General features: G+C 43.8%; 7 protein-coding genes across 13 annotated transcripts in view; 2 read left to right on the forward strand and 5 right to left on the reverse strand.

Annotated features, from left to right (window-relative positions):
* LOC111075354 (cAMP-dependent protein kinase type II regulatory subunit) overlaps nt 1–6,492 on the forward strand; it is a 29,019-nt gene extending 22,527 nt beyond the window's left edge. Inside the window, exons 1-8 of one of the 4 annotated variants that reach the window (XM_022368564.2) lie at nt 1,555–1,603; nt 2,438–2,616; nt 2,798–2,898; nt 3,688–3,783; nt 3,901–4,048; nt 4,109–4,184; nt 4,256–4,441; nt 5,454–6,492. In XM_022368564.2, coding sequence (XP_022224256.1) covers nt 1,570–1,603; nt 2,438–2,616; nt 2,798–2,898; nt 3,688–3,783; nt 3,901–4,048; nt 4,109–4,184; nt 4,256–4,441; nt 5,454–5,584 — 951 coding nt within the window. In that variant the 5' untranslated portion in view covers nt 1,555–1,569 and the 3' untranslated portion in view covers nt 5,585–6,492. Of the gene's footprint in view, nt 1–1,554; nt 1,604–2,437; nt 2,617–2,797; nt 2,899–3,687; nt 3,784–3,900; nt 4,049–4,108; nt 4,185–4,255; nt 4,442–4,607; nt 4,751–4,828; nt 5,053–5,453 lie in introns of those variants that run through there. The other 3 variants (XM_041592124.1, XM_041592125.1, XM_041592126.1) reach the window with 3 other exon arrangements.
* Nucleotides 6,493–8,659: 2,167 nt separating this feature from the next.
* LOC111075353 (transitional endoplasmic reticulum ATPase TER94) lies at nt 8,660–12,840 on the reverse strand. Of its 2 annotated transcripts, none has more exons than XM_022368563.2 (5): nt 12,694–12,840; nt 11,699–11,801; nt 9,545–11,581; nt 9,329–9,483; nt 8,660–9,250 (listed from the first exon to the last, which is right to left on the reverse strand). In XM_022368563.2, the coding sequence occupies exons 1-5, from the start codon at nt 12,708–12,710 to the stop codon at nt 9,157–9,159; spliced, it is 2,406 nt and encodes an 801-aa protein (XP_022224255.2). In that variant the 5' UTR covers nt 12,711–12,840; the 3' UTR covers nt 8,660–9,156. The 2 variants fall into 2 exon arrangements, with proteins under 2 accessions (XP_022224255.2, XP_022224254.2); XM_022368562.2 differs by lacking the exon at nt 12,694–12,840 and adding an exon at nt 11,876–12,112.
* A 2,562-nt stretch (nt 12,841–15,402) lies between these two features.
* On the reverse strand, nt 15,403–18,256 carry LOC111075355 (flotillin-1). Of its 2 annotated transcripts, XM_022368568.2 has the most exons (8): nt 17,999–18,256; nt 17,649–17,724; nt 17,225–17,579; nt 17,043–17,054; nt 16,451–16,921; nt 16,236–16,379; nt 16,004–16,168; nt 15,403–15,748 (listed from the first exon to the last, which is right to left on the reverse strand). In XM_022368568.2, exons 1-8 carry the CDS (start codon nt 18,048–18,050, stop codon nt 15,731–15,733), a joined length of 1,293 nt encoding a protein of 430 aa, XP_022224260.1. In that variant the 5' UTR covers nt 18,051–18,256; the 3' UTR covers nt 15,403–15,730. The 2 variants fall into 2 exon arrangements, with proteins under 2 accessions (XP_022224260.1, XP_022224261.1); XM_022368569.2 differs by lacking the exon at nt 17,043–17,054 and having other exon boundaries at nt 17,999–18,255.
* An 88-nt stretch (nt 18,257–18,344) lies between these two features.
* On the forward strand, nt 18,345–21,388 carry LOC111081744. Its single transcript, XM_022377882.2, has 2 exons — nt 18,345–18,436; nt 20,140–21,388. Exon 2 carries the CDS (start codon nt 20,369–20,371, stop codon nt 21,350–21,352), a length of 984 nt encoding a protein of 327 aa, XP_022233574.2. The 5' UTR covers nt 18,345–18,436; nt 20,140–20,368; the 3' UTR covers nt 21,353–21,388.
* On the reverse strand, nt 18,475–19,874 carry LOC111081745 (cyclin-dependent kinase 5 homolog). Its single transcript, XM_022377883.2, has 4 exons — nt 19,597–19,874; nt 19,346–19,533; nt 18,919–19,283; nt 18,475–18,857 (listed from the first exon to the last, which is right to left on the reverse strand). Exons 1-4 carry the CDS (start codon nt 19,762–19,764, stop codon nt 18,694–18,696), a joined length of 885 nt encoding a protein of 294 aa, XP_022233575.1. The 5' UTR covers nt 19,765–19,874; the 3' UTR covers nt 18,475–18,693.
* A 334-nt stretch (nt 21,389–21,722) lies between the features above and the next one.
* LOC111081746 (nose resistant to fluoxetine protein 6) lies at nt 21,723–24,805 on the reverse strand. Of its 2 annotated transcripts, XM_022377885.2 has the most exons (9): nt 24,518–24,805; nt 24,063–24,441; nt 23,559–23,620; nt 23,446–23,492; nt 23,180–23,412; nt 22,897–23,113; nt 22,646–22,833; nt 22,107–22,578; nt 21,723–22,046 (listed from the first exon to the last, which is right to left on the reverse strand). In XM_022377885.2, the coding sequence occupies exons 1-9, from the start codon at nt 24,786–24,788 to the stop codon at nt 21,825–21,827; spliced, it is 2,091 nt and encodes a 696-aa protein (XP_022233577.2). In that variant the 5' UTR covers nt 24,789–24,805; the 3' UTR covers nt 21,723–21,824. The 2 variants fall into 2 exon arrangements, with proteins under 2 accessions (XP_022233577.2, XP_022233576.2); XM_022377884.2 differs by having other exon boundaries at nt 23,180–23,492.
* A 741-nt stretch (nt 24,806–25,546) lies between these two features.
* Nucleotides 25,547–27,673, reverse strand: part of LOC111075359 (5-hydroxytryptamine receptor 2A) — a 33,807-nt gene continuing 31,680 nt past the window's right edge. The window contains exon 10 of the mRNA XM_022368573.2: nt 25,547–27,157. The gene's annotated coding sequence lies outside the window, so the exon portion shown is untranslated. The remainder of the gene's footprint in view (nt 27,158–27,673) is intronic.

Consider the following 27,673-nt stretch of genomic DNA (forward strand, 5'->3'; position numbering starts at 1 on the left):
GTCATTCATTCGGTTATACCTTTAGATGAAATATCTGTCGCCGTCAAACGTCATCGTTCGAGTTTGAGTTCTCGTCCTCGTTCTCGTTCTCGTCGCTGTCATTCTCCTTCTAGTTTCTGTCATTCCACAGCCCTTTTCGGTCGGGTGTCCTCTCATTTGACTAATGAAATTAATGCAAACCCGTCTCTTTTTTTTATGTTCCATTCTTAATTAAATTCCACCAACTTATCCGACGAGTGTGTGTGTGTGTATACGAATGGGGCACACCCCATGGTGTGTGTGGCTAAGAGGACACTTACGTAATTGAAGTACTTTCATCAGTGCTTCAATTATCTAATTATATTTAAAGTTTGTGTGTATGCGCGGCGAAAACACACAGAGACATCCACCCAAAGATTCCCTCCCTGCAGCTTTGCCAACGAACAATCCTTATCAGCGAAACTCTAGTCGAATAGCAAACTCTAGTCCCACTGCATTCACAAATTGCATGTATTTTGTTTTAGCCTTCTCGTGCCCAACTACCAAAGAACAAATCTCGGAACTGTTTTTTTGCATTTAAAATCAAACGAAAGTCTCTTCTTTGTTCCTTTTACTATGTCCGATGGACATCGTTAAGCGGTTGAAAATAACCAAAACGACCAGATATCACAAAACACCAAAAATGTGGAATATTAAATGAAATCAAAGCAAATACCAAAGACATCCAACTATGGAAGAGGAAATGTCCAACCGAAGAGTGTTTTGCTGAGTGTCAGAGTTCTCTCTGCCATTGTCTCGGTGCTTGATGCCCGCACAATCCTGACAGACGAGACGCCACTCATGCCATTTTCCTCCTCCCTTCCTCCCCGTCATTCCTGCTTAAACCGCACTATTTTTGTGGCTCAGTAACAAGGAGCTCTCTTGCTCACTCACTCTTTATCTCTCTGTGTGCGTGTCTGTCTGTGTAATTGCATCATTAAACCGACACTCCAGTTGGCAACTTGACACAAGAACGAGAACGAGACCAAGAACGACAACCGGAATGACGCTGAAGAGCTAGAGAATGGCAGTCAGTGCAAAATCTGTAACCGAAATCGAATCGAAAGACATAGAGATGGAGAGCAAGAGAGAGAGAGAGGGGAGATAGAGAGTGCCACAGAGACACACTCGAGAGCTCAGTGACTTGTTGAAGGCTCAACCGACGCCGCCTGCGCCTCCGTCGCCGTCGCTGAAACATTCAAGTGCATAAATATTTATTATTACGCATTCGCCGCGTGTGACGGGAAAGCTAAAATAGTAGAACACTCCGTGCATTTACTGCTCGGAAAACAGTCACCTTGAGGCCGCAAGCTGCACACACAATATGTGCCTATATGTACATAGATGCATCAGACAATACGTGTATATATAGATAGATAGATATATATTTTTTTGCTGTTGTTTCAGTTATTCAATATACTTATTTAAACGTGTTCATGCCTAACTGGTTTCGGTGTCTCTGTGTGTGACCGACTCGTCGTTACAAGTGATTTGAAATCGTAACTGAATTCAGAGACACGCACAAACCCAAGCAACAAACTTCAATTGAAAATGTCTACTCAGGTGTCTGGCAATTTATTGGCTGGTAAGCAATGTCAAAAATCCCAAATTTGGTTCCACGAAAAAAAAAACACAAACAAAAACGAAAAAAAAAACAACAAACGTAATGAAAAACAAGCCACAAGCGAATGTATCTCCGAACGGACAGAGACACTTTTGGTGTTGCTGCTGCTGTGGCTGTGGCTGTACAGATCGAATACATATATGTACATATATATGTCCATATGTATACATAATTACGAGCACAGCAGTTTAACCTAGTGGCTGGCTATGAGTGTGTGTGTGTGTGTGTGTGTGTGTGTGGGGGGGTTACAGTGCGTTTCAGTATTCAGTTATTCTGAGAAAAAGCCACAGAGCTACTACTGCGTTGAATTTGTAGACCAATTTCTTGTTTGCATGGAAATCCACCAGATAGTAGATCCAACAAGTTTATCCAACATTTATGCAGTTTTCATTTTCGTTTGTTTGCCCTGTCTGTGGCCTGGAATTGCGAAACACAATGAGAGCACTTAGAATTCTTGGTACTGGTACATGGAAGCAAATTCTTTACCCGTATCTGATGTGCATTCTGTGACATGTGAGCTCTTCACTGCAGCTGCTGTATGGCCTGCAGTTTCATTTAAAATTTCGATTCTGATCCCAGCTGGAGGCGGACATGGCCAGGGCAGCACATTCCATGTCCGCAATAAACGATACAATGGCACTGTCAGAGCTTGTCTTGTCTCTTTGCCACTGCCACTGCCTCTGCTTAGTACAGGGGATTATCAGCTCACAGTTCAAGGGATTGATTGAACTGCTTTACACTTTGATGATGGTTTAATCGACTAATATGGGATTATTTCTGAATTAAATTTTACAGAGCCACCAGTAATGCAAAACTCACGCCGCAAATCAGTCTTTGCCGAGGCGTACGATCCGGAGGCGGATGATGATGATGAGGGAGCCACTGCCATATTCCCCAAAACAGATGAACAGCGAGCCCGACTGGTGGAGTCGGTGAAAAATGTTCTCCTCTTCCGTTCGCTTGAAAAGGAACAGGTTCGTCCTCGACTGCCACACATAAATCATAATCCCCCGCACAGAGCCACGGATGCTTAACCCGAATAAGTGTCTGTCTGCGGTTTCCCTTTGCGTGGGGATTATACCACCCACAGATCCACACTCTCTGTCTCTAACAGCAAACTTGCTTTTGCGTTCTTCCTTGCTTCGTGTCTTTCAGATGAACCAAGTGCTGGATGCGATGTTCGAGAGGAAAGTTCAGCCGGGCGACTATATCATACGCCAGGGCGACGATGGCGATAACTTTTATGTTATTGAATCGTAAGTAAAACAGAACAAATTTCCAATCACTTCCAAGCAGCCTCATCAATGATGAATGCGTGCATGTGTGTGTGTGTGTGTGTGTGTGTTTGTGCGGCAGTCATCATATTTAATTCAGGACAAAAGTTGAACGGAGATAAATGTAATCACAAAATCCTCCAGCAAGCGGTCCTTGCTGATTTTCTGTAGATGTGTGCTGTGGATACATAAAGAAATCTTAAAGGTACCTGAATAATAAAGGGGAAATGTAAAGTACTTTATTTCAGATTCGATTTCCTTTTGTATATCATAAAAACTATTCTGAAAAATAAGCTATCTGTGACATATGATTCAATCTTAGGATGAGAAATACTTTTGATCCCCTCTTACCAAAATTATCGCATCTCAAAAGTCAGCCAAAACAAAAATGAGTTTCCTTGGCTACCAAATCGCTTAGCACTGTTTAGATACTTTTGTATCTAACAGTTGTAATATTTCTACTACATTAATACATTTTGCAGCGAAACTCCGCCCAATTTGCCACCCACTAAGCCTGCTATTATTCCTTCGTGTGTATGCACACTTAATTAATTACTATTTGCTTTGGAATTTTAATCGGCGTTCGATATGGAATGCAATTAATAGGCATTTGCATATTGATGAGCACTCAATCGCACACACACACACAGTCAGAAAGAGAGAGACAGAGCGCAACCGCATCAATTATAAATAAATTGCATTAAATTTAAATGGATTTTCGCTACCTCTTCGTTACTACTTATTTATATCTCTCCCACTAAATCTCCGCAGGGGCATCTACAAAGTCTATATTAATGACAAGCACATTAACACCTACAATCACACTGGACTTTTCGGCGAATTAGCGCTGCTCTACAATATGCCCAGGTACGTCTTTGTTTGATCGTCTTATTATAGCAAATTTTCCGCGCTGTCTCGACGACAATTACAATGTGTTAATAGGTATATATTTAGATTACTTTAATGTTTATTTAATTTGTTTAGGGCGGCCACCGTGCAGGCGGAAACCAACGGTCTTCTGTGGGCCATGGACCGTCAGACCTTCCGACGCATTCTCCTGAAGTCTGCATTCAAGAAGCGAAAAATGTACGAGGAGTTGTTGAACAACGTGCCCATGCTCAAGGCCTTGCAGGTGAGTGTTGTGCTGCATCTCTACGGATAGATCTACATATAAACATTGTGGCATCGACAGAACTATGAACGCATGAATCTGGCAGATGCTTTGATCACAAAGAGCTTCGAATCCGGTGAACGCATCATCAAGCAGGGTATGAATAATAATTATAATGCATTTCATTGGCTTTTCTCAACCAGGAATTATCTGTTGTGTATTCCTTAGGTGACGCTGCCGATGGCATGTACTTCATTGAGGAGGGCACCGTGTCCGTGCGCATGGATCAGGACGATGCCGAGGTGGAGATATCACAGCTGGGCAAGGGCCAGTACTTTGGTGAACTGGCGCTGGTGACACATCGGCCACGTGCCGCTTCCGTTTACGCCACGGGCGGCCATGTCCGACTTGCATGTGAGTTGTTGCCACGGACGCCGCATATCGTTGATCCCCAGCTACACTCCTCATCCTGCTTTGGCTAATCTTTAATGCTTTCGTTTGTTTGTTCTTTGTTTGTTTTGTTTTCCTGTCCAAATCGCCTCGCATTATGCCTGTGTTGTGTGTGTGTGCTGTTTCGTAGTTTTGGATGTAGTTTGCTTTGAGCGCCTCATGGGCAAATGCAATCGGGTGCTCCAGCTTGGCATTAGCGACTATCGCTACCTGGAAGACGATCTGCGGGACTACTTTGACAACCTGCAGCTCAATTAGCAGTAAATTTAGCCGTAGCTGTAGCTGTAGCCTTGACTGTAGCATAGAAACGTTTATCATAATTCCTATTTGTTAATTTGAAACTCCGTCCAGTCCTAGACACGGAGGCCTTTGAACGCATCATGGGCTTCCTTACAGACGTACTCAAGCGCAACATTGTGATCTATGAGCAGATGTTCACCGAAATGGCCCGCCGCAATACCAATTTGTAATCAATGGGCTCTCAATTTACTTCAAACTCAAACTCTTGAAATTTATTGTCTAGTTTATCGAATTACAAGAATTATTAAAAATTTCCCAGTTCAGTTGAAAGTTTATATTCGAATCGTTTTCCTTTCAAATGCACACAAACATAAGTATTTCGCTTGGCTCACCCATCCTCCCCCCCATCCACCCAATGCACTTTTCCATACAGAGCACAATGCCATGTCAGTGTCTGATGCTGAAACAGATCCCAAATGATTATCGGATCGGTAAGAGACGGATATACGAGTACATATATGTAGATGGTACTTATTAGTAGAAGGGGCCTGTGGTGATGAAGCGTATGATTTGGAGTGGGTTCTGTTTTAACATGTTCATAATTAAGCATTCTCACTAATCCCCCCCTCCCCACCATTACCCCCAGGATATCCTCAGCCACAGCATGCATGATCTAAGTGTTTTCCAATTGTGCCATTATATGACAATCTATAACTAATTTGTAAATCTCTTCTAGTCCTCGATGTCAGGGCATTCGAGCGTTTGCTGGGACCTTGCATGGATATTATGAAGCGCAACATTGATGACTACGAGTCACAGTTGGTGAAGATATTTGGCAGCAAAAACAATATCACCGATACACGATAAAAAGTCTGAACCACCAATAAATCAATCAATCAACCAGCCACCATAACCAACTATAGCTATGACAACAAATACAGCAGGAACAACAACCAACAACAAACACCTGCGAAAAAAAAGAACACTTGCAGGCTTCATAGGATTTTAATTAGGATTTCATTTGGAAATATGAGCAATACCACACCACACCACAGGAACAGACAAGAAACAAAAAAACAAGAATAACCAATCAGCAAACAAAGCACAAATACCAAACATATACGAGTACCCACAACACACAAGGACACAAAAATCATTACAACTTAAACATGAATATTTAATTGATAACTGAAATTTAATCTATAATAATATGCTAAATATAATGATAAAGATCATTCATGATGATGATAATGATGATGATGGTGGGATATTATGTTGATCATGTTGAGATTGAGAAGCTTTGCAAATGTTTCAAACTTAAGAAATGAGATATCAAACAAGTTAAGAATTGTATTGTATGTACGAGTATTTAGCAATTGTAATTTGTAATGTAATTTGTATTCAATTGAGCGTAAAATGGTCTCGGATTCGAACAACAACAGACCAGAACAGTACAGTACAGTACAGCATTAGTAAAACGATTGGCGGCTGCTCAACGGAAGGAATCTACTGTTAAATCTGCTTATTTAAGTTTTGTTTATTCATATATTTTTGTTGTTATCAATTGATTTATACATAATTTAGTCATAGTGCACTTATTCTTTCCTTGGCTGCTAACTATTCGATCAGCGAAACGCAAATATAAATATATCAACTAAGAGCAAATTGAACACACACACACACACACATCAAGCAACAAGTTTTATATCATCAGCAGATCGAAAGAGGATAAATACTACATACATATACATACATATACAAATATTTAAAAGAAAGAAAATTTAATTTATTTAACTTGAAAAAAATCAATCAATGTACTAGTCTATACGGCAAGCAGCTGAGAGCAGGCAGAGTGTTTTTCAACCCCCCGATAGGAGTATAATAGTAGAGTAAAACTCCTAATCACTTGAACAGAAACGCAGAAATGTTTGATTTTCTTCATTTTGCAAGCCACAGTGTATACTGTATCCTCCTATACTACTACCACCATTCGCAATCGATCTCACTATAACGAATGAGAGAATTTAATTGTTATGCAACTCTCGCGCGGAGAGAAAACCAAAATTAACCAGGAGTATAAAGCTACAGGCACAATCAATATGTTGCATGGGATCAACTTAGAAAACTTTGAGAAAAACTAGCGAAAAAATACGAAATTTAGCAGAGAGAGAGAGAGAGTGAGTTAAATTCTGTCTGTGTGCAATTGTGGGAGACATTTGCTAAAACTGCTTCAAATTTCGTTTCTAGTATGTTCGGGGCTATAGAGGTGAACAAAAACAAAGCAATAGCGAGAGCCTAGATAATGTGTACTTAGAGCGTATTTCTATATATTTTTTTCTGTTTTGTGTTTTGCTGTTCATTACCTGTATTTATTACACGTACACTAACCTATGCCTATACCTATACCTATATCTCTATATGTATAACTGAATGAGCTTAAACTATGGTAAACCCCAAACCCTAATCGACTCCAACTACTTATTTTCATTACATGAATGTAACCTCATTGTTTGGAACAAAATGCGTAACTAAAACAAATCGTAGACGGATAATCAATAACATATACACATTTAAAAACATGTATGTGTATAGGAATACATACATATAGAGTATATAGAAATTAACAAATTAAACTGGCATACCAGCAGTCGACAGGTGTTCAAAGCTAAAAGAAACTACATATAATAGAAACGGAAGAAATATCAAATTTGCTAAAAATCGTTCAAATTTTCAGCAAATAGTAATAAATTATATAATATACATATATACATAAATGTAAACGAGTATGTTTTTAATCTTAATTGGTGTCTAGTCTATGTTCAAGACTTTAAAAGCAACAAATTCTTGAAAATTTTCAACAAAACAAAAATAAAAATTAGAAGAAAAGATTTTGAAAGAAAACAAATAATATATATCGAACGATTAAATTTCTAGAAATTAATTAAGATGCTGAAAGTGCTGGCCATTTTCTTCCACATACCAACTACACAACCACACACGCAAATAACACACACACATACACGCAAATACACACATAAGACACATACATATACATATATACACGCCATATTTGTAAACTAATATCAAGCAAAGCTCAAAGAAAACCGTGGAAATCGCAGATGAAAAATTCTAGAAAAACTTTAGATACAAAATAATGAAAACCTATTCGTACTTTAACTGTTGTGTTGTAATTATGCATAAAGCGTATTTATATTATGTGTATGTGTAATAGAAATACTAAACAACAAAAAATAAGAACCGACAAAAAAAAACTAAATAAATATGTAAAACAAACAAAAATATTTACAAGAAATTTCAAAGTGTAGACACTGGTAACAAATGAAAAGAAAAACATTATTTCAATCAAGCGCCAAAGAAGCTACAAGAAAATAAAATCTTCAAACAATCGCCTGCTTTCATTTTTACATATTTTTCTCATTAAAACTATTGGTTTATTTAATTTTTTGTTTTTTTCTACCTATGGCAATAATTGAGTTGAATAACCAGCAGCTACATAATCGGAACGACATAGCAATGGCGATTTTATTTATAAGACCTAACGATTGGATAAATTCAACAAAACTTTATGTTAAAATGTCCTCCTGGTCGCGAAGCATGCAAGAAAATCACAAGAAAAAGAAAAACAAAATGATTAAACAAGAATGGAAAAATCCACAAAAAGCAAACATGACGAATGAATAAAAGTTTAATAAAAGCGATAAAACAAAATCAAAGAAATATTATATTTAAAGGGAACTGCGAATAGGATTGGGAACATGAAATAGGATAGGACTTTAAACATTATCAATTATCTACATATCTATCAGTAATTTCGACTGAACGACCCATAAATATTTTCATCTTTCTACCATATCAGTTTGATCACACTGACGACTGTCCGTCCCTCCCTCCCCTCTTCGATGAAAAAGAGTAAGGAAAACCTTTGAATTTATCATTTTTATTCACTTAAAAACGTAGCTCCAAATACACTTATAATTTTACGGTGTTTAATATATGTATTATCTTTAAATGTACGTGTGTATGTGTATCCTTTATAATTATGTTTATAGAAACTCATTTATCGGAGCCACTCTCCACCGACAATGCACGAATGATAAGTGGGGTCGCGATTTGGTTCGCCAATTACAATAGATTCAGATTAGGTGGGTCCAAGTGCACCCAGCCTAGTCCCAAAAATTTTAGTTTGAATGGTATTTATAATTAAAATCCATGGCCAAGAGCAGGGATGGTATCGGTCATGTTTTTGAACTGCAATTGGATTTGTATGCTTTGTCTTGTGATACTTTCGCGATACTTGATGTTTATTTGCCGCGAATGTAATTTTTTTTGCTTTATCGGTTTATCGGGGAAAAATTCATTTAAAAAGTTGGGGTTTTCTTTTGTGTTTGTTTTTGTTTAGCAGTGTAAAATCTAGAAATCTAACTGTAAAGATCATCATCGCCATTGTCGCCTGGCGAGTTTACTGGCATATTGGTGCCGGACCCTGAGGTGTTGCCGGTTTGTCCGGGGAATCTGCAACAGAGAGGGTGGAGGGTTTTCGAGTTGGCAATCGTGTCGAAAGGCAACAATTATGTCAGTGTTAGCTCTCACCTGAAGTTCTGTCCGAATCCACGGGACTGCTGCAAGGTCTGAGCAAACATCTCGTATTTCCTGATGTCGTTGTCCGACACAGAGCGTCGAGCGTACTTCATTGCCTCCTCAAAGTGTGCGCTGGTGATCTCCGGCACTGGATCCTCCTCATCCATCTGTATAGCAACGATATATAGATATAGAATAGGGAAATTCATGGAGATGCTGGTCACTTACGTCCATTGCCGAGTTCTGGTTCTCGGCGCGATCCTTCTCGCGACGTATCTCAGCCTCGATGGCCTGTCGAATAGCCAGCTTACAGGCCCGCTGACAGATCTCGGTCAAATCGGCACCAGAGAAGCCCTGTGTCACCTTGGCAATGTAGGTGAGGTCGACCTCCTTGGCCAGCGGCGACTTGCGCAAATTGGCCTTCAAAATGGCCTCGCGCGACTTGTCGTCGGGCAATGGAATATAGATGAGCTGATCCAGACGTCCGGGACGCAGGATGGCCGGATCAATGATGTCGGGACGATTGGTGGCGCCAATGATAAAGACATTCTTCTTGGCACCCATGCCGTCCATTTCAGTGAGGATCTGATTGATCACACGATCGGCAGCGCCGCCAGCATCGCCCACATTACCGCCACGGGCCTTGGCAATCGAGTCCAGCTCGTCGAAGAAGAGCACACAAGGAGCCGCCGAACGGGCCTTGTCGAAGATGTCGCGCACATTGGCCTCAGACTCGCCGAACCACATGGTCAGCAGCTCGGGACCCTTGACGGAGATAAAGTTGGCCTGGCACTCGTTGGCAATGGCCTTGGCCAGCAGAGTCTTACCGCAACCGGGCGGGCCGTAGAAGAGGACGCCGCGGCTTGGCTGCATGCCAAACTTGAGGAACTTGTCGGGATGTTCGACTGGATACTGGACCAGCTCCTGCAGCTCCTTCTTGACGCTCTCGAGGCCACCGATGTCGGTCCAGGTGGTGTTGGGCACCTCCACCACTGTCTCACGCAGAGCCGAGGGACTGGACTTGGTCATGGCGTAGCGGAAGTTCTCCATGGTCACAGCCAGCGAAGCCAGTACTTCGGCATCAATCTTATCATCATCCAGATCAATGAGATCCATCTTCTCACGGATTTGCTGAAGAGCAGCCTCCGAGCACAGCGAAGCCAAATCGGCACCCACATGACCATGGGTCTCGGCAGCAATCTGCTCCAAGTCCACATCCTCGTGCAGCTTCATGTTCTTGGTGTGGATACGCAGCACCTCCAGACGGCCGGTCGCATCGGGAATACCAATGTCAATCTCACGATCGAAACGTCCGAACCGACGCAGAGCGGGGTCAATGGAATTGGGCCTGTTGGTGGCGGCCATCACGATCAGATGGGAGCTCTTCTTCATGCCGTCCATCAGGGTGAGCAACTGGGAGACTATGCGACGCTCCACCTCGCCGTGGGTCTTGTCACGCTTCGGGGCAATGGCGTCGATCTCGTCAATGAAGATGATGGCCGGAGAGTTCTTCTCGGCCTCCTCGAATGCCTTGCGTAGATTCGACTCGGACTCACCGGCCAGCTTGGACATAATCTCCGGTCCGTTGATCAGGAAGAAGAAAGCACCTGTCTCGTTAGCAACGGCGCGGGCAATCAGAGTCTTGCCGGTACCGGGTGGACCGTACATGAGGATGCCACGCGGCGGCTTCACACCGATAGCCTTGAAGAGCGACGGATGCCGCAGAGGCAGCTCCACCATCTCCTTGATCTGGGCCAGCTGCTTGCGGCAACCGCCAATGTCATCGTATCCCACGGCATTGAGAGACTCCTCCTCCTCCTCACGCTTGATCGGGTCGCCATCGCAGAAGATGACCGTTTCGGGCGCCACAATGCAGTATGGCTCGGGATCGGTCAGCACCACCTTGAACTCAATGGGACGCATAGCGGCGCGCACAATGAAGTTATCCCCCATGTGGATGGGCCGATAGGCCTCCAGGAAGTACGGCTTCAGATAGATCTCAAAGAGATTGCCCGTCACGCCTTCGGTGGTGTCGTCAATAGGCAAGATGCGGACACGCTTCCCGTACTTGACATCCGGACACGACTGCACCGAGACCACGTCCGACAGATGCACGCACAGATTGTTGCGCACCACGCGATTCATGCGAATCTTCTCGTCGGGACAGGTGTCGTCAGAGAGCACAATGCACACAGTCTCCTTGCGACGCTTACCCTTGAGGATCACGGTGTCGCCGCGGAAAAGCTGCAGCTCGTCCATTTTCGCCTGTCAACGAAGGGGGAAAAGGGGAGACAACCAGAGCATTGTAGTACAAGGGTCAAAATTGTTTTGAGGTTTCAGTTGATTTGATGACGTGGCCCAGGGATGATGACGACGACTTACCTGCGAAAGCGACACAACGGAGTTGTCGTCATTCTGAGCCTCCTCAACAATCAGGCGATTGGGGCGATCCTTTCGCTTCAAAATCGCCGTTGCGAGATCATCGCTGTGGGGGAAAGATTAAAGGAAGAAAGAGATTGAGCACACAAAGTTTTCTCGAGTGGGAATTCTCTGCCGCACATTCTTGCGTGTGAAGTATTTGTTGCTGGCTTGCCCCCAGTCTCAGCTTCAGCCCATGGCGACGGCGTCGGCACATCTTTCATTGTTGCATCCTCATCGCGATGACTCCCACTGTTCTTACTACCATCGTTTGTGTTATATTTTCCCGCGCCTGTTGCTGGTCGATGGCCAAAGGGCGGACGAGGATCATTGTTACCTCCCGACATGACTAAACTTTTATTTGTTCCCTTGATTGATTTGTTAAAACCCAACTCTAGCCAATGATGTAGGATTTCCGGGCACACTAGGATTCCGTTTTATTTACCATAATACTTTGAGCCCATATTTTTATTCGAGAACAGTCTCTTCCGTCTCCCTCTCCCCCATACACACATACGTGCACGCTGACGCACCACCATCTAAAGGGACGCTGCACCAATTGAAAATTGGGGAATCACAAGGACAACAAAGAAACCAAAGGGCCATGCGACCAGACAACAACAACAAAAGCAGACTGCAAATGGCGATTTTCTTAGCATTGGCCTAGTTTCGCAATAGAAACAGAGTGCAAGTGTACAGACACATGTGTACGTACATATGTTTTAGCTAAGAAATTTGTTTTCTCTGAAAGAAAACACCACACAGCTCGTGGGAGAACTCTCCAATTGCATTTTGCAACTTTTCTTTGCATATGTACATATGTGGCCCTTGTGAACTTTTTTCCATCAGGCCAATGACTGCGCGAAATTGAAGCGCTGTCTCGGCGAATGGCAAGTCAGCCAGCGCTCTGCTGTCGGCATTTAGTTTGAGGGCCGCAAATTTGCAGTTGGAACACTTACCCCTTGGAGTCTGCCATGTTAAACTGTTTCTGGATTAACCTTGCAACTTAAATTTACAAATTTCTGGGCTTGAATCTATTTAATTGCGCTTCGAATCGACAACACTTTCTTTAAAAACCCAATTTTTTCGTGCAATGGCAGTGTGACCGCGGATTTGTTGACAAAATATACCCTCGGACCCTCAGAAATATACCGAAATATACCTTGTCGTTATCAAAATATACGGAAATATACCTTTTCATTATCAAAATATACGGAAATATACCGAGGATAATCATATTCATCCATTTTGATATTCGATTTAGTATTACTAGCCAGTTAAGTCTTAAACGACTGAACATATCATTTTATCCAATTTCTCAATAAATTTTGTAAAAGATTGTCTACTTTTTAGAACTAATTTTAATTGGATTGTTAACATAATAAGGTTCAAACAAAAGCGGCCAAAGTATAAAACGAATGTGACTTCGTCGCTGTTGCTGGCGTTGCCAGACTCGTGCAATTCGTCGTTGCGGCACTAACCATACAGTATATAGATGTGGCCAGTTCATGCAACGAACGTGTCGCAGCTGAGTTTTCAGCGTACGTTCCCAGGTCTTCGGCTCTGGGGGCGATCGCGTTCGGCTTTGGGATTGACCGCGTTCGGCTCATGATGTGACACCAGCCGACGGATAGCGAGTATGTATGTGTGTACGTGTAACACTCCAAAATATATGATTGTATGTATAGAATAATTTTTAGCTGCCGAAACCGACTTTGCTTGAGATTTCAGTTTACGTATATGTGTGTGTGCCATGTATTTTCACATACTGTGCTTGTGTGGGTTCTACAATTTTCGGCCGCTTGAACCGAAATTGTTTTTTATTCCCGTACTCAAAAAGAGTTAAGGGGTATATTGTATTTGTGGTAAAAGTGGATGTGTGTAACGTAGATAAGGAAACGTTTCCGACCCCATAAAGTATATATATTCATGATCAGCATCAATAGCCAAGTCGATATAGCCATGTCTGTCTGTCCGTCTGTCCGTCTGTCTGTCTTGATGAGCTCAAAAAAGTATATACTGACTGAGGACGGGTATAAGTAGAGTCGCGTCCCCAGAAGCGACTCACACGTTCCTTCTCGGTTCGATATAATTTCTCTCATTTTCTGCTTCCACTTTCCACCGCTCAAATGGCAGAAAACCGTTAGATTCAAATCTGAGATACCAGGCGAACAGAAATCAGCAGAAGGTCGCTGGTTTTTTTAATATCAGTTTCCTTGTACCCCACCCCCCCACCCACCGCCAAATGGCAGAAAACCGTTAAATTCAAATGACAAACCAGGAGCACAGAAAAAGAGAAGGTAAACCAGTCCTGCCGTATTTGTTTTTTTCAGCTAAAGGTGGAAATATATCGAAACGCAACATACAAAGAGAAACAAGAGAAATGAAATTAAAAAACCAGCGACCTCGCCCTTTGGCGTGGAAATTGGCAGAAAATGAGAAATTAGATCGAAAAGAGAGTACCAAAATACAAAGAAGCAAGAAAAAAGCTAGAAATTAAAAAAACCAGCGACCTTCTGCTGATTTCTTTGTGCCTGGTTTGTCAGATTTGAATCTAACGGTTTTCTGCCATTTGAGCGGTGGAAAGTGGAAGCAGAAAATGAGAGAAATTATATCGAACCGAGAAGGAACGTAGAAGGTCGCTTTTTGGGGACGCCTCTACTTATACCCGTTCCTCAGTCAGTATATACTTTTTTGAGCTCATGACAGACAGACGGACAGACAGACGAGGCATTGATGCGATCATGAATATAATACTATGGGGTCGGACGTTAACACACATCCACTTCCGCAAATACATATACCCTACTCTTTTTGAGTAGGAGAAAAAAAATTTCGGTTAAGCGCAAATTAGAACCCCACAAGCACAGTATGTGAAAATACATGGCACACACACATTCGTAAACTAAAACGCCAAGACAAAGTCGGTTTCGGCAGCTGGCTATTGATTCTATCATGAATCATATATACTTTATGGGGTAAAGTTACACGTTAACACATCCACTTTTACACAATCCGTCGGCTGTGTCACATCATGAGCCGAACGCGGTCAATCCCAAAGCCGAACGCGATCGCCCCCAGAGCCGAAGACCTGGGAACGTACGCTGAAAACTCAGCTGCGACACGTTCGTTGTATGAACTGGCACATCTATATACTGTATGGTTAGTGGTTGCGGTCTGCCACTATGACATTTTGCGAACCGTTTCATTACCGATTCGCTTTGAACCGATCTGGTAGCCCTAAAAATAAAAATTCCCCAAAAAAATAGAATAAGAAACATTCTCCGCAAAAAGGAAGCGGTCATTTTGAAAAGTACGTTAATAAAACCTTAGTAATATACCGAAATATACCTTGTCGTTTTCAAAATATACCGTAAATATACCGAGGAAAATCATATTCATCTGATAAAACTGTTATCATTAGTTATTTATTTGTAATTTCACGGTAATATATATAATATTGTCGTGTCGCTGCTGCCGCTAAATCGTCTTAAGCCATATAATACCGGGCTGGCAGCCCACGAACTAGTTCGTCAAAAACTGCTAAGTTGCTTAGAGATGAGCGATATGAATGAACGATACGTAATCGATAGGTCTGGCACTATTTCGATAGGTACAAAAACAGTTCACAATTAAAAATTTAAATTTTATTCAAAAGTCGAGTTTTGTATATACGGAAATATCTTTATTCCACGCTTTGTGCCATACACTTGTATAAAATTCACATACATTGAATACAAAATATCCTTTGCTCCGCGAGTGTGTGTGTGTGTGTAAAAACATTTTGCAAAAAGTTTGGTTTGGCGCAGAAAGTATGTGTATGTATATGTTCGTGTGTATGTGTAAAAAATGTAATTTATAAACAAATGTTAAATGCATTTATATATTCAATCATTGGGTCGACGTATCGTATTCGATTGTTAATGGTTTGCAGTAATTGTTTGGAGAGTACAGAATTGTGTAATTTGGATATCTTTTTAGTTTTGTTTTGGATACTTAGCCAGCATGCACGGACTGAAATGAAGAGAAAACAAGTGGAAATTAAACGAAAATCAACACAAAATCAAACAGGAAACCGAATTCGAAGCCCATCGACATAGTTCTTGTCCCCTGGCTGCCATCCGTTTGCTACATTTTCTCTACCAAGTCTTTTGATTGCCATTTGTATAAGGTTGTTTTCTCCCGGCCGCTGCTGTCGCCATGCCGCTCATCTCATGCTGCTTCTGCTGGCTGCCGGTGCCCTTAGATAAATTCAGAATTGGAACGTACCCTGGATATGTCCACGCCGGTCATGCTCTTAACCAGCTCTGGCACTGTGTTAATAATCTGCAAGATCTCGCCGGTCAGCTTAGCGGCACCGATGTCGCCCTGGCCGCTTGAAATCATCGTGATCTTCTTGGCCTGCGAGAGCGGGGCAGCCACCTCGGCGGCCACCTGTTGGGAATTGATATTGATTATTAAATTGTCTCTAGAAATTCCTCATCTAAAAAGCAGTCTTCACCTTTGGCAGTGTGTCCAAGAGCATCTCCACCATGGCAGCCTCGCGGTATTCGCGGTAGGCCTCGGCCTTTTGAGCCATCTGCTCGGCCTCGGCCTTTGCTTTGGCTGCAATGGCGAATGCCTCTGCCTCCCCACGGATTTTTATCTAGAGATAAAGGATAAAATAAGTTTTGTATACTCGGGTTGACCGCATTGCAGATTATAGTTTAACATTACCGATTCTGCCTCGGCTTCGGCTTCCATCACGACACGCTGCTTGTTGGCTTCAGCCAACTTCTCCATGCGGAACTTCTCGGCCTCGGCCGGTCGGCGAATGGTGGCCTCCAGCTCCCTCTCGCGACGCAGAATCTCCTGCTCCTGCACAGCAATCTCCTGGGTACGCTCGATCACCTTGACCTGCATCTGCTCCTCCTTGATGCGCTGCTTGGTCTTGGCTGCCTGCAGCTCGTATGCCATCTCGGCTTCGGCCTTCTTAGTCTGCACCTCCACGTCGTAGGCGGCCTTTTTCAGCTCAAAGTCGCGCTGGGCTTTGGCAATGTCTGTGTCGTTCAGGAAGCGAGCAGCCATGCGCTGCTCCTCAGCAATGGCCTCCTTGATGTGAGCCTCGGCCCGAGCTTCTGCCTCGCCAATTCGAGCATCTCGCTTAACTTCGGCCGTACGGGCCATGCCCAAGGAGCGCAAATAGCCCTGAAAAGGAATAAGAGGGTACACAATGGTAAAATCATTTCTCAAACTGCTACAAAAAGAGACAGAAGATGACGTCCGGAAGTAGGGAGCAGAAATAGTCTACACAGCCGGCCATACGCACCTTTGAGTCGCCCTGCAGTGAACGTAAATCCAAATGGACATGCAAGAAATATACGGTATATACAAAAGGTTAATCGGGAAACAAATGAAGTGACGTGAATCGGTCTACGCTAATGGTTTGGTTAGTTTAACAAAGGATAAAGTGGAATTTAGCTAGGGGATTGTGTAACGCTAGGACCGCACCTCTTCGTCGCGCAGATCTTTGATGGTGTAGGAGACGACGGTGATGCCCATATTGGCCAAATCGCTGGAGGCTACCTCGAACACCTGCTTGCTGAACTTCTTGCGGTCCTTGTAGATCTCCTCCACCGTCATGGAGCCCATGATGGCCCGCTGATGTCCCTCCAATGTGACCAGTGCAATGTGGTTGATCTCCGACTCCGTCTTGCCTAGAAATTGCTCACAGGCAGTCAGCAGCATGTCCTCGTTTTGGCCCTGCACCTTCACCTGGGCAATGCCCGTCACCGAAATGGGCACACCCTGGCTAGTGTACACGCAGGGACTCTCCACCTGGAGCGTCATCGTGTTGAGTGAGATTCTGGAATGGTTGGAGGGTTCTTCACACTCGAATCGAGATTTTAATTTGTATATTTAACAATTTACTTACCTCTGCACCTGCTGGATGGAGGGCCAGACAAAGGCACGTCCGCCGGGCACCAGCAGCGGCTTCATGTAGCAGCATCCTGCAAAAGATAAAAAGATTATCAAAGGTTGTTTACAAACAAAAACAATTAGATCATCGGCAACGCCGTTTCCCAATGCGCGCGCAGGTCGTCTGAGTGCTCTTCTTCTTCTTTGCATCACAAGTAGTTGTACATAAAAATCAATAAGCAATGACGTCATGCAGAGGGTGGGGTGGTGACTTATTTTTATTTTGAAGACTCTAATCAGTCCCAATTTGGCATTTTGATTGTACACTGATTGCTTTTATTGAAATAATTAAATATTTTTATTTACCCGACACAACCAAAGCCTCGTTGGGTCCACAGGTCACAAATCCCCAGGTCATTTTATAAAGCTCTAGCAAACAGAGTCCGTAGTCGGAGGGACAGGGCTGTTTATAGTGGCAGCTTCTATTTCCAGACAATTATTATCAATTGTAAGTGTTCTCTCGTAGCTCTTTTAGTGCACCGTCTACAGGTTTTTTCAATGTTTATCAATGTCCTCCTTCAAATATATTTATATTTTCAAATATGTGGGAAAACCAGTGTGACCGCAGAATTATTGATAAAATATACCGCCTGATCCTCAAAAATATACCGAAATATACCATGTCATTATCAAAATATACCGTAAATATACATTGAATATAATAATATAGTTCCATTATTATCCAAAAAAAATTGTTAAGAAGTTTGTTTTTATAAGGTGTTTTGGGTGCTATTTCATCACTGAGTAAGTGTTTTTATTACGCTATTAAACTTTAAATAAACTAGAGACAATAGAGACATTATAATTGGGATCTTAAAATACTTAACGTGTAAATTATTTAAACTGATTGCATCTGGGGACATAAAGTTGGTACGGAGCACATAAACATGAACTGAGGATATTATGCATATTTATAACTAGTACTAGTACAAGAGAAGAGTCTGGCTTAAGTGCTAATCAAAGTACGTTGAAACAGTCGCATGGAGAGAGTGGTTGTCTCCTCAATGGCCAGACGAGGTGCTGTCCGTGAAGTACGGATGCTGCATGGCAGCCTCGGCACTGATCCGCTGATTGGGACGGCAGACGAGCAGCTTCTGCAGCAGATCGCGACCCTTAGAATTGAGTCTCGGCACCAGTTGGCTCCACGAAGTTATGGCTGGGAAGGCTGCAGGCGGGACAAACGTCGGTTAATGCAAAATGTGATGGAAGCCAGACGGAATACTCACATGGAAGCGCAACGTAGTCGGAGAGATGTGACACTCCGGGCCAAGAGTCTTCGTTGGGTGTGCCGAGCACACGGAATATCTTCATTAGCTGATCGAGCACATCGGAACCAGGGAACAGCGGACGCCCGGCATCGGCCAGCTCCGCCAGAATGCAGCCAGCCGACCACATGTCGATGCTCGTCGTGTAAAGCTTGGCCCCGAATAGAACGTCAGGTGGACGATACCACAGCGTGACCACCTCGGCCGAGTAGCACTTCACCGGGATGCCGAAGGCGCGGGCCAGGCCAAAATCAGCCAGTTTCAGCTCGCCATTCTTATTGATCAGCAGATTCTGTGGCTTCAGATCACGATGCAGAACGTTGTGGCTAAAATAACGAGGAATTAGAAGTAATAGCGAGAGGACTGCCGCCTGCCCACCACCACCCACCTGTGACAAAAGGCCAGGCCGCGCAACAACTGGAGCATAAAGCTGCGACACACAGCCATATCGATTTCTCCGTTCAGGCTATCAAAGTACTTCTTCAGATCCTGGTCGCAGTGCTCGAATACCAGGGTCAGCTTCTTATCCGAGTGGAGGACATCTATCAGTCTGACGATGTTCTTGTGCTTCAGTTCCTGGGGTGCATATAACTTTTTTTAACAGTTTTCAGTCCCGCAAGGCCACAGAACAGAACATACCTTCAGCAAGCAGATCTCCCTCAGGGCAGAGCTCGGCACACCCTCATCGTCCTCGTCCAAACGGACTCGTTTCAGGGCCACTATCTCCATTGTGTCGCGGTTGCGCCCCTTAAAGACGGTGCCGTAGGTGCCCTCACCGATCTTCTCCATCTTGTCGTACTTCTGCATCTTGTGCGAGTGATTATTTCTTAAAGCCGTTTAACTGGGAAAACAATTTGCAAAACGAAAAGGATATCTGCAATTTTTTTTGTTTTTGGTATCAATGAAACAGATGTTGGGGTTGCCACTCTGGTGTTCGGCGCTTAACAGCACGCTCCCGTGCACCTAACAGCACTATTGTGTGCGCCTTACAGCACCTTTTGGCTGTTAGCTGTTAACATTGTTCAAATTCAAATTTGAATTCAAATAGCCATATTTTAAATGGCAATTAAAAGCCTCTACCAACTAAGTGTACAGTTTGCAAATTAGTTTCTACGGAATATGTGAGTTTCATATGGCAAGCGATACTTATTAATTATAATTTGCTTTTTCGTATATTTTCAGCGTAAAATGGAATCTCTTCCCGACTGTGATCTGATTTCGATCTTTAGTCTCTTGGACTTGAAATCTCAGTTTAACATCGCTAGAGTGCATTCTCGTTTCTACGCACTAATGCCTTTGGTTTGGGGATCCAAAGTTTGCATATCACTGTTCCAAATCGGACATATCCAGCGCAGATCTCCGTCACTACCTGTGCATAATCCGCACGACAGTGCAAGTTTTACGGTTCAACATGATCAGCCGGGAAAACTTTGACATACTTACCAGCTACGTTTTTCCCAGTGCACACGATTTTCGCTTCCTAACAGAATCATTCCACTTGAAAGATGCGGACATTCTGATGATAATTAAAGCTTTTCCACAGTTGAGGACATTCAGTCCCGTTGGACATTTTACAGGAAAATATTTTTCTGACATTCCGCACCTGGAGAACCTGAGAATAACCTATTGCGGCGGATTCGAGGTCAGAAACCTAGTCCATATAATGCAAACAAAACAATTGAAAAGCCTCAATCTCGAGCTATTTGCCTGTGACGATGATTTGCTCAAAATACAACTACCACCAGTTGGTATGCAAAGTCTAGAGGTTCTGATATGTGACGAGGACGAATTTGGTGTATGGTTTATGAAGAATTTGCAGCATCTGAAACAGCTAAAACAACTGACAATCCTTGGAAATAACTATCCCAGTACGCTGTTGGAACTCTGCGAAAAGTTTAAGGCCGTAGGTCGCCATAGCTTGAAGCAACTGGAAGTACACGACAATTGCGATTTATATTTTGATGCCGAACGCCTTCAGTTGGATATTGAAACTTTCGTATTGAAATACAGTCAATTTTTGAATCCAGCTAGATGTAAAATTTCGCATCCCTTTCAGCATATCAAGCGCTTGCTCTTTTATTCCTGCAATATAGTAGATGCTGACGCCCTTGAACACTTCCTTCAGCTCTGCAAGCACGTGGAGGTCATTGCATTTGAGAGATGCACCTTTCCGTTACAGTGCTACACATTCTCAGCTCCGCGAATCGCCCAGCATCGTGCCACAACCCTCAACCTGTATCTAGATGGAAATACATTTATAAAAGAGGATTTAGTGGACGGTGTCCCGATGGCGTGGAGTGCCAATGGCGAAGACAAATTGTTCAAGCTGCACCAAACTAAATCGAAAATCAACTGCAATGTGATGCGCAAAATATCTATTAATTTTATAGCCTGATCAAACTGAAATATAAACTGAAAGTTGTGAACATCACTTGAAGGAAATTCGAATTATTATTCATTTTAAATTTGCGTATGACTTTCTGTGCGTGCGTGCATATGTAGCGCACTGTGGTTCGATTCCCCGACCCATCCGAAGTGTTAACATCTCACTCGCACGGCAATTTGGCTCATTTTTGTTTGTTTGTTTTAGTTTTCACAAATAGAGTTTCAATAACCGATAGCGGCGTCGACAGCGGGTAGTAATATACATACGTACATACGTAACCTTATCGGAAGGCGATAGAAGCCGACTACAAGTGGTTTACTTTAGCCTTATAGTAATTTGCTCTTAATGGCTACGTGCCTGGAACTGAATGGAAATTCTTTTAAATGCAATACTAATTTATTTTAACTTATAATTTAAACAGGAACTTGAAATTAACTAAAAGCAACACGCATAGGTGTTCAGGTGTGCAGTTTGCGCTCTCTCAGGGAACGACTAGGTTCTGCCGTGAAATGCTTGTGGCTGGTGCAGTATCTGGCGAGGGTGAAGCATCCACACCGGTGGTCGGGGATCTCGTCGCATGCCTCGGACTTCGTCTCAGTCTCAGCAGTTGTGCCTCGAGTCGAGCCACCGGTGCCTCAACGAACAGATACATCAGTGTGGAGACGCACAACGTTATGCCAAAGTCCGACCAGAAGCGTAGGATCTGCACAGGGCGAATACAGGGAGAAATTATTAAGCAAAAGCATATTATCCGGCGACTTACTGCGTCGTAGTTGGAAAAATGCAGACTGGACTTGCTGCGTGCCACGTTCGCTGTCTCCACCATCAGGTGCCAGATGTACAGGCAGTAGGAGAGCCTGGAAAGCGGCTGCCAGAGGGACCAGCTGAGCAGGCTGTTAACTACGGGCGCGAGCCCGTTCTGGCAGGCCCATATAAGCCAGCACAGACTCAGGGGCCAGGCGATTCGGCCGCAGCACAGAAAGAAGGCGCCAGCCAGCGGTGAGATCCCCTTGGCTCCGGACTGCGTGTACGGATAGACTGCAAAGATGACAGTGGCAAACAGACTGAGGGCAACTATCCATAGCACCAATGCCAGCCACTTGGAGAGGCGTCGCCGGCGACTGCCCTCGCTGTGCAGATAGTAGCCGAAGAGCAGACCGATCAGCCAGGGCATGGCTCGGGCGTGTGTGGTATAGTAGATGAGCCGCATCTGTGGGCTGTCCTCGCCCAGGTTGCTGTGGCCAGAGAGAAAGATAGCTTAGACCTCGGCCACTTGCCGCCCCACATCCCAGCGAGACTCACCCGTTACGGCTGAAGACCTGCAGCTGGTTCAGCATGATGATGCTGAAGACACAGGCGAATAGCAGAAGGATGAGCAGAATGATAGCGCCGGCAGCCTTTCTACCCCACTTGTAGAGTGCGATCAGGAGGAGGGGCGAAAGTATGTACAGCTGCATATCGACTGCTAAATACCAGGAGTGGCCAAGGCACTGCAATGGGACGAGATTGTCAAGGGGAGAAACGTGGGGGAGGGAACGTGCTAGCTACGCTACCATCCGTCCAGGGGCCGCATAGTTCTGCACATAGAGCAAAGTGGCCCACCAGGTGTCACTGCAGAGCTGCGAGGAGGCGGTGAACTGTTGCCAGAGGGGTCCGCTATCCAGGCGTGGGAAGAGCGTCATGAAGATGAGAACGGCCAGGGCCAGCACGGGGGTCAGACGCACCACACGGTGCAGGTACATAAGCGGAACGTGAAGGCGTCCCGAGTTTCTGAAAGTCCATCACAGAATATAAATTAAGTGGCTATATGGGCACCAGCACGAGCAAGAAACACACCTCTCCATCTCTCGCAGGGCGCTCATCACCAGAAGCAGGCCACTGAGCAGGAAGAACGTGTCCACCGAGATGGTGCCGCTCTGCAGCACCATGGAGAAGGGCGTCTGGGCCCATGCTATGATCTCGTAGGCATTCACACTGGGCGCCAGCAGCAGGAACATGTAGCCATGGCCGAAGATAATCCAGATTATTGTCAGGCAGCGAATGCCATTAAGGCACGGCATCACATGCTGCTGCGATACCGTGTCTGAGATCTTCCACAGCTGGGGCAGGTTCTGGCGCAGCGAGAAGGAGCTCAGCAGTTTGTTGGAAGCTGTTCAAATGAAATAATTTCCAGCTAAGTATTATTTAGGTTCTACGAGCCTCAGGTTTGACCTACCTTTGGCACGGTCTAGCAGGGTGGCCAGGAAAACCAGAATGGCCAAGACGACAAGAACGGCACTGAAAAATTAGAATGCAAAATTCGAATTATGATTAGAAACAGAAAGTGACAGTCATGAAAATTAGGTCAGGCATAAATGCTATTAACGCGCTTTTACTTGAGGGTTTTGAAACCTGTTTCACAAGCTACGAAGCCACGAGTATTCGTCGATACTGTCATTGTTATTTACTTCAAGCTTGTATACGTATACTTCACTCTCAACCTGTTGATCAAAAGATTGTTGTGCAATAAGTTTGCAAACAAATATTTAATTAAGTAAAGTTCGGCGAGAGTCAACGACCTCTCTCCCGATCTCACCTTCAAGCAACTCATTAACTGGTGTGCTCCGCTCTGCCCTGCCCTGCCCTGACTCTCATCTCATCCGATATCTGTAACTCAACTCTGCTTTCCCTTTTATCCATGACGTAATGTTACGCCGTGCTGTGCCCGATCTGTACTTACACAGCGAACCAGTCCAATCCGGTCATACGCTCGCGCTGATCTACAGCACAGTTATTTTCCTGAACCAGTGTGACGCCCGTATCTGGGGACCCCGGGTCTGGGTCTTGGCCGAACATTTTCTGGAGGTAGTCGTTGATCCAGCGGTTGAGCTGGGCAGCGCTGCAGGCGGATGGGATGCAGGTGCCAATACGCAATGTGAGCGCATTCGACCCCATCGACTCCAGCAGCAGACTCTCAAACTGAATGCTCGTCAGGCAGTACTTGGTGGTGCTTCTGCTGCCGATGGGGCCGCCGCTGTTCAGGCAGGACTCATAGTTGCCCATGTCCGTAAAGTGGCCATACAGCAGGCCGTGCGGAAACTTGCCCCAAGCATCGAGGACTGCCAAAATGTGAAATTAAAGACAGAAGTAGCGAAGTGCAATTAACCTTGCGGAGGGATTAGCAGCACATCTTACCACGCAGTGCAGGCAGAGCTTTGGCCTCTGCCGCCAATAGCAGGAGACGCACTTCCGCCAGGCAGGCTACCTCGGAGGCGCTTGTTTGATTTTCAACGATGGCCTGATGGAGGACTTGATAGCCAAAATTGCTCTGCTGCATCCAGTCGAGCAGTTGCCCCGAACTGTAGGCGCCCACAGGGCAGAGGCCGCAGATGCCGCCCAGTGCTGCGAGGAGCAGCCACTGCCCGAGCATAGAGGAGACTGACGACCGTAGTTGGGTAGATGCCATGGCCGTGTGAACAGGCCGTGACAATGCCGTTGGTATTTATACAGGTGACTAAGGCAAAGGCAGTGCTATTGCTCGTGCTATTTCTGTTGCTGTTGCTCTTGCTGATATGGCTCCCTCTAATCGAAGTGGCTAGCACTTGGGCATGGCCCATTGGTGTTGCAACGCACTGGGACTGCTACTCTACTCTACTTCCACGTTGATAACCGCCGCATTCTCTGGCAGCAGTTTATCTTGGACCACTCAAGTTAACTAAAGAGCAGGCAGGCAGGCATCATCATCAAGCCCTGCTGAGCAGTCTGTCAGGCCATCTCGATATTATTTGGGTTAGTACATATGTACGAGTTTGTGCTATCAGATAGTGGCTATGACGATGGGCTTACCTCACGTAATCGTTAATGAATTGGGTCGTTGACCGATATAAGTGCCAAATTAAATCCAATGCCACAGCAGATGAGTGAAGTGCTGATGACGAGCGATACTTAAATAATTTGTTTCGTTTTCGTTCTGGCATAACTTGAGCTTGAATCCGAAATATGCAGCGAGGGGAAGTACAATGTAAATAATTTGATCTGATGGCGTTAGTCTATTGGAATTTAAATCGAATCACTACCTGTCACTGTTTGTGGCGAGAACATCGTAAATAGATTTCGCAGCAAAACAGCGCTTCTAGACGATGTGGGCCCAATAAGCATTACATTTTTTTTGTGATATGAATTAGAAATAAAAGCTGGTAGTAGCAACTATCGTTTTGAATGAAATTTAAATCTTTATTTAATTTAATTTGCAGCCAATGTAGTTTATAGTAATTTCGTTAGTTTGATGAGTGGCTCCAAGTCTCCAGTTGTCTCTCATGCCAAGCAATAGTTCTTTCCTAAATGCGCGCCAATGTTTGAACTGAATATAACGATTGAAGTAAACATAATCGAAATGAAACAAGAAGTGCCTTTGGCAGATTTTGATTGATAAGTGGTGTGGGGTGTTGTTCAGAACTATTCTTTGGCATGGGACAAGTCGGACTTGATTTTAACTTCTATTGTTATTCATAGATATACAGTGTGTGTGTATGTATGTATGTATGTATCTGTAAACACTTAGGGGCTAAGAAATGGTTTCTGCTTAAAGATTTTGTAGAGTTTTGATTTCGGTTTCGAGTAGTTTCGTAAAATATTTTGATATTCGCTTAATCTTAACTACAATATGCCGCACTATGTATTGGTTGCGTGTCTGTTTTGGTTTTGCTAATTATGTTTTACCCATTTTTCCCGAAAGTAGTTTGCTCTTCAAATATTACAAGTTCTTGCAGCCTGCGATAGGCGAGCAAACTGTTTACTGCTAACAATATGCCATCATATTCAAAGAAATCCTTGCCCATAATAACCAACTCGTATTAGTACTTACTATTAGTAATAATGCAACAATTTTAAATGTACATACAATATGTTTTTGTTTTGTTTTTTTTTTTACCTATGTGTGGCTTTAACAATACGTTTAAATTTCATTTAAACTGGTTTTGGGGTTTCGACAATGCGATTAATTCACTTTACAATAGAATCTATCGAATATTACAGTATGTACTCGTATAGTGAGATTATCAACAAATTTTCTTAGGCCTAACATGCATAGCCGATTGCGCAGATCATTGCACACATTGAATGTCTCTAGATGGCGGCGCTACATAGCTATAATAATATACAATACATACATAATCGAGTATTCGCTTCAGTTATAACGATTCCAATGTCTTGGCTCACGGGGAACACACGTCCCATTCCCTCGAAGCAGAATAGAGAGCGAGGGAGAGAGGGAACGAACGCTATCATCTATAGAGTTACATCTAAGTTACATACACACATATGTATACAATTCACATCAAGTTCAAAAACACACATAAAAGTTTAGGAATTAGAGAGCTTTAAGTATGTGTATGTATGTATGTATATTTACTCGTTGATGGGAAAGGGGTTAGCCGCTTAAAACTAATTATTTTGATTATACATATATGTATATATAGATTTTTGTATTTCTTGGTGGCATTTCAATCAATTCAACGCTTTAGTTTGCTTCCAAAAACAGTCTCCTCTTGGCATTTACAAATTTAGCTAGATCTAACATCGAATTAACTATAATACGAGTATAGTACTCGTATTTGCATAGGTAAACGTAACGTAAACGTTAACATTAATATTAATTTTAACCACATTTAGCTGAAATATTTACACTCGTACGTTCTAGGGGTTGGGGTTGGGGGCACCATCGTAAGTCATCATTTAGTATACTTCGTTTTTTGTTCTGCTTCGCTCTGCTTCGAATCTGTTGTGTACCGCCGAAGAGGAAAGACCTGCATCCACTTACCGGCTTAGCAGAAGCGTCTGGAAAAAAGAGTCCAATTTACAAGATTCATTAGCAAAGTGTGTGGGTTGGGTGTGGGGGGAAAACTTTTATATCCGATTATTCAGGGAAAAGTTCATTCAAATGCACAGGCGCCAAACTTAGCAGAAATTTTGGAAATTAATGTTACTTAATTTAACTTTCATGTTGCCTTTGGAAATGAATGAATGAAAGGCTGGGATTTAGCTGCTGCCAACTGCAGATGGGTCGACTGGGCTGGGCTGGGATGGGCTCGGCATTTGCTCCAGTTCTGGGCCTCCCCATCTTTCCCCAATGCAATGCAAATGGAACTATTCAAAGCTGTTGCTCGGATAACTTGTGCGCCCCCTTGCGTCTTTGCAGATAAGTATCCATCCATCTCCTACCAGTATATGGCAGTGGGCAGCGGGAGTGACTGTGGGGCTCTGGGCACATGCAAATGTAATTCGCATTGTGGCATAATTCTAATGGCCGCTGGCGTCTGGAGTTGCTTGTGCTAGACCATCCGGATCCGGTGG

This window comes from Drosophila obscura, unplaced genomic scaffold (genome assembly GCF_018151105.1).
Source record: "Drosophila obscura isolate BZ-5 IFL unplaced genomic scaffold, ASM1815110v1 contig_17, whole genome shotgun sequence".
In the NCBI taxonomy this organism is placed as follows: Eukaryota; Metazoa; Arthropoda; class Insecta; order Diptera; family Drosophilidae; genus Drosophila; species Drosophila obscura.

Excerpts from the sequence above, each read along its gene's own strand:
- LOC111075353 (XM_022368562.2), bottom strand. The coding sequence starts at position 12,081 with ATGTCGGGAGGTAACAATGATCCTCGTCCGCCCTTTGGCCATCGACCA. Across the intron at positions 11,582-11,698 it reads CCGTTGTGTCGCTTTCGCAG|GCGAAAATGGACGAGCTGCA; the intron begins GTAAGTCGTCGT and ends CTTCGTTGACAG. Across the intron at positions 9,251-9,328 it reads GGATTCGGACAGAACTTCAG|ATTCCCCGGACAAACCGGCA; the intron begins GTGAGAGCTAAC and ends TCTCTGTTGCAG.
- LOC111081744 (XM_022377882.2), top strand. The coding sequence starts at position 20,369 with ATGATCAGCCGGGAAAACTTTGACATACTTACCAGCTACGTTTTTCCC.
- LOC111081746 (XM_022377884.2), bottom strand. The coding sequence starts at position 24,788 with ATGGCATCTACCCAACTACGGTCGTCAGTCTCCTCTATGCTCGGGCAG. Across the intron at positions 23,493-23,558 it reads CCTGCTAGACCGTGCCAAAG|CTTCCAACAAACTGCTGAGC; the intron begins GTAGGTCAAACC and ends TCATTTGAACAG. Across the intron at positions 22,047-22,106 it reads ATTTTTCCAACTACGACGCA|ATCCTACGCTTCTGGTCGGA; the intron begins GTAAGTCGCCGG and ends CGCCCTGTGCAG.
- LOC111081745 (XM_022377883.2), bottom strand. The coding sequence starts at position 19,764 with ATGCAGAAGTACGACAAGATGGAGAAGATCGGTGAGGGCACCTACGGC. Across the intron at positions 19,534-19,596 it reads GGGAGATCTGCTTGCTGAAG|GAACTGAAGCACAAGAACAT; the intron begins GTATGTTCTGTT and ends TATGCACCCCAG. Across the intron at positions 18,858-18,918 it reads CGACTACGTTGCGCTTCCAT|CCTTCCCAGCCATAACTTCG; the intron begins GTGAGTATTCCG and ends TCCCGCCTGCAG.
- LOC111075355 (XM_022368568.2), bottom strand. The coding sequence starts at position 18,050 with ATGACCTGGGGATTTGTGACCTGTGGACCCAACGAGGCTTTGGTTGTG. Across the intron at positions 17,580-17,648 it reads TCCATCCAGCAGGTGCAGAG|AATCTCACTCAACACGATGA; the intron begins GTAAGTAAATTG and ends CAACCATTCCAG. Across the intron at positions 16,169-16,235 it reads TCTTGGACACACTGCCAAAG|GTGGCCGCCGAGGTGGCTGC; the intron begins GTGAAGACTGCT and ends AATTCCCAACAG.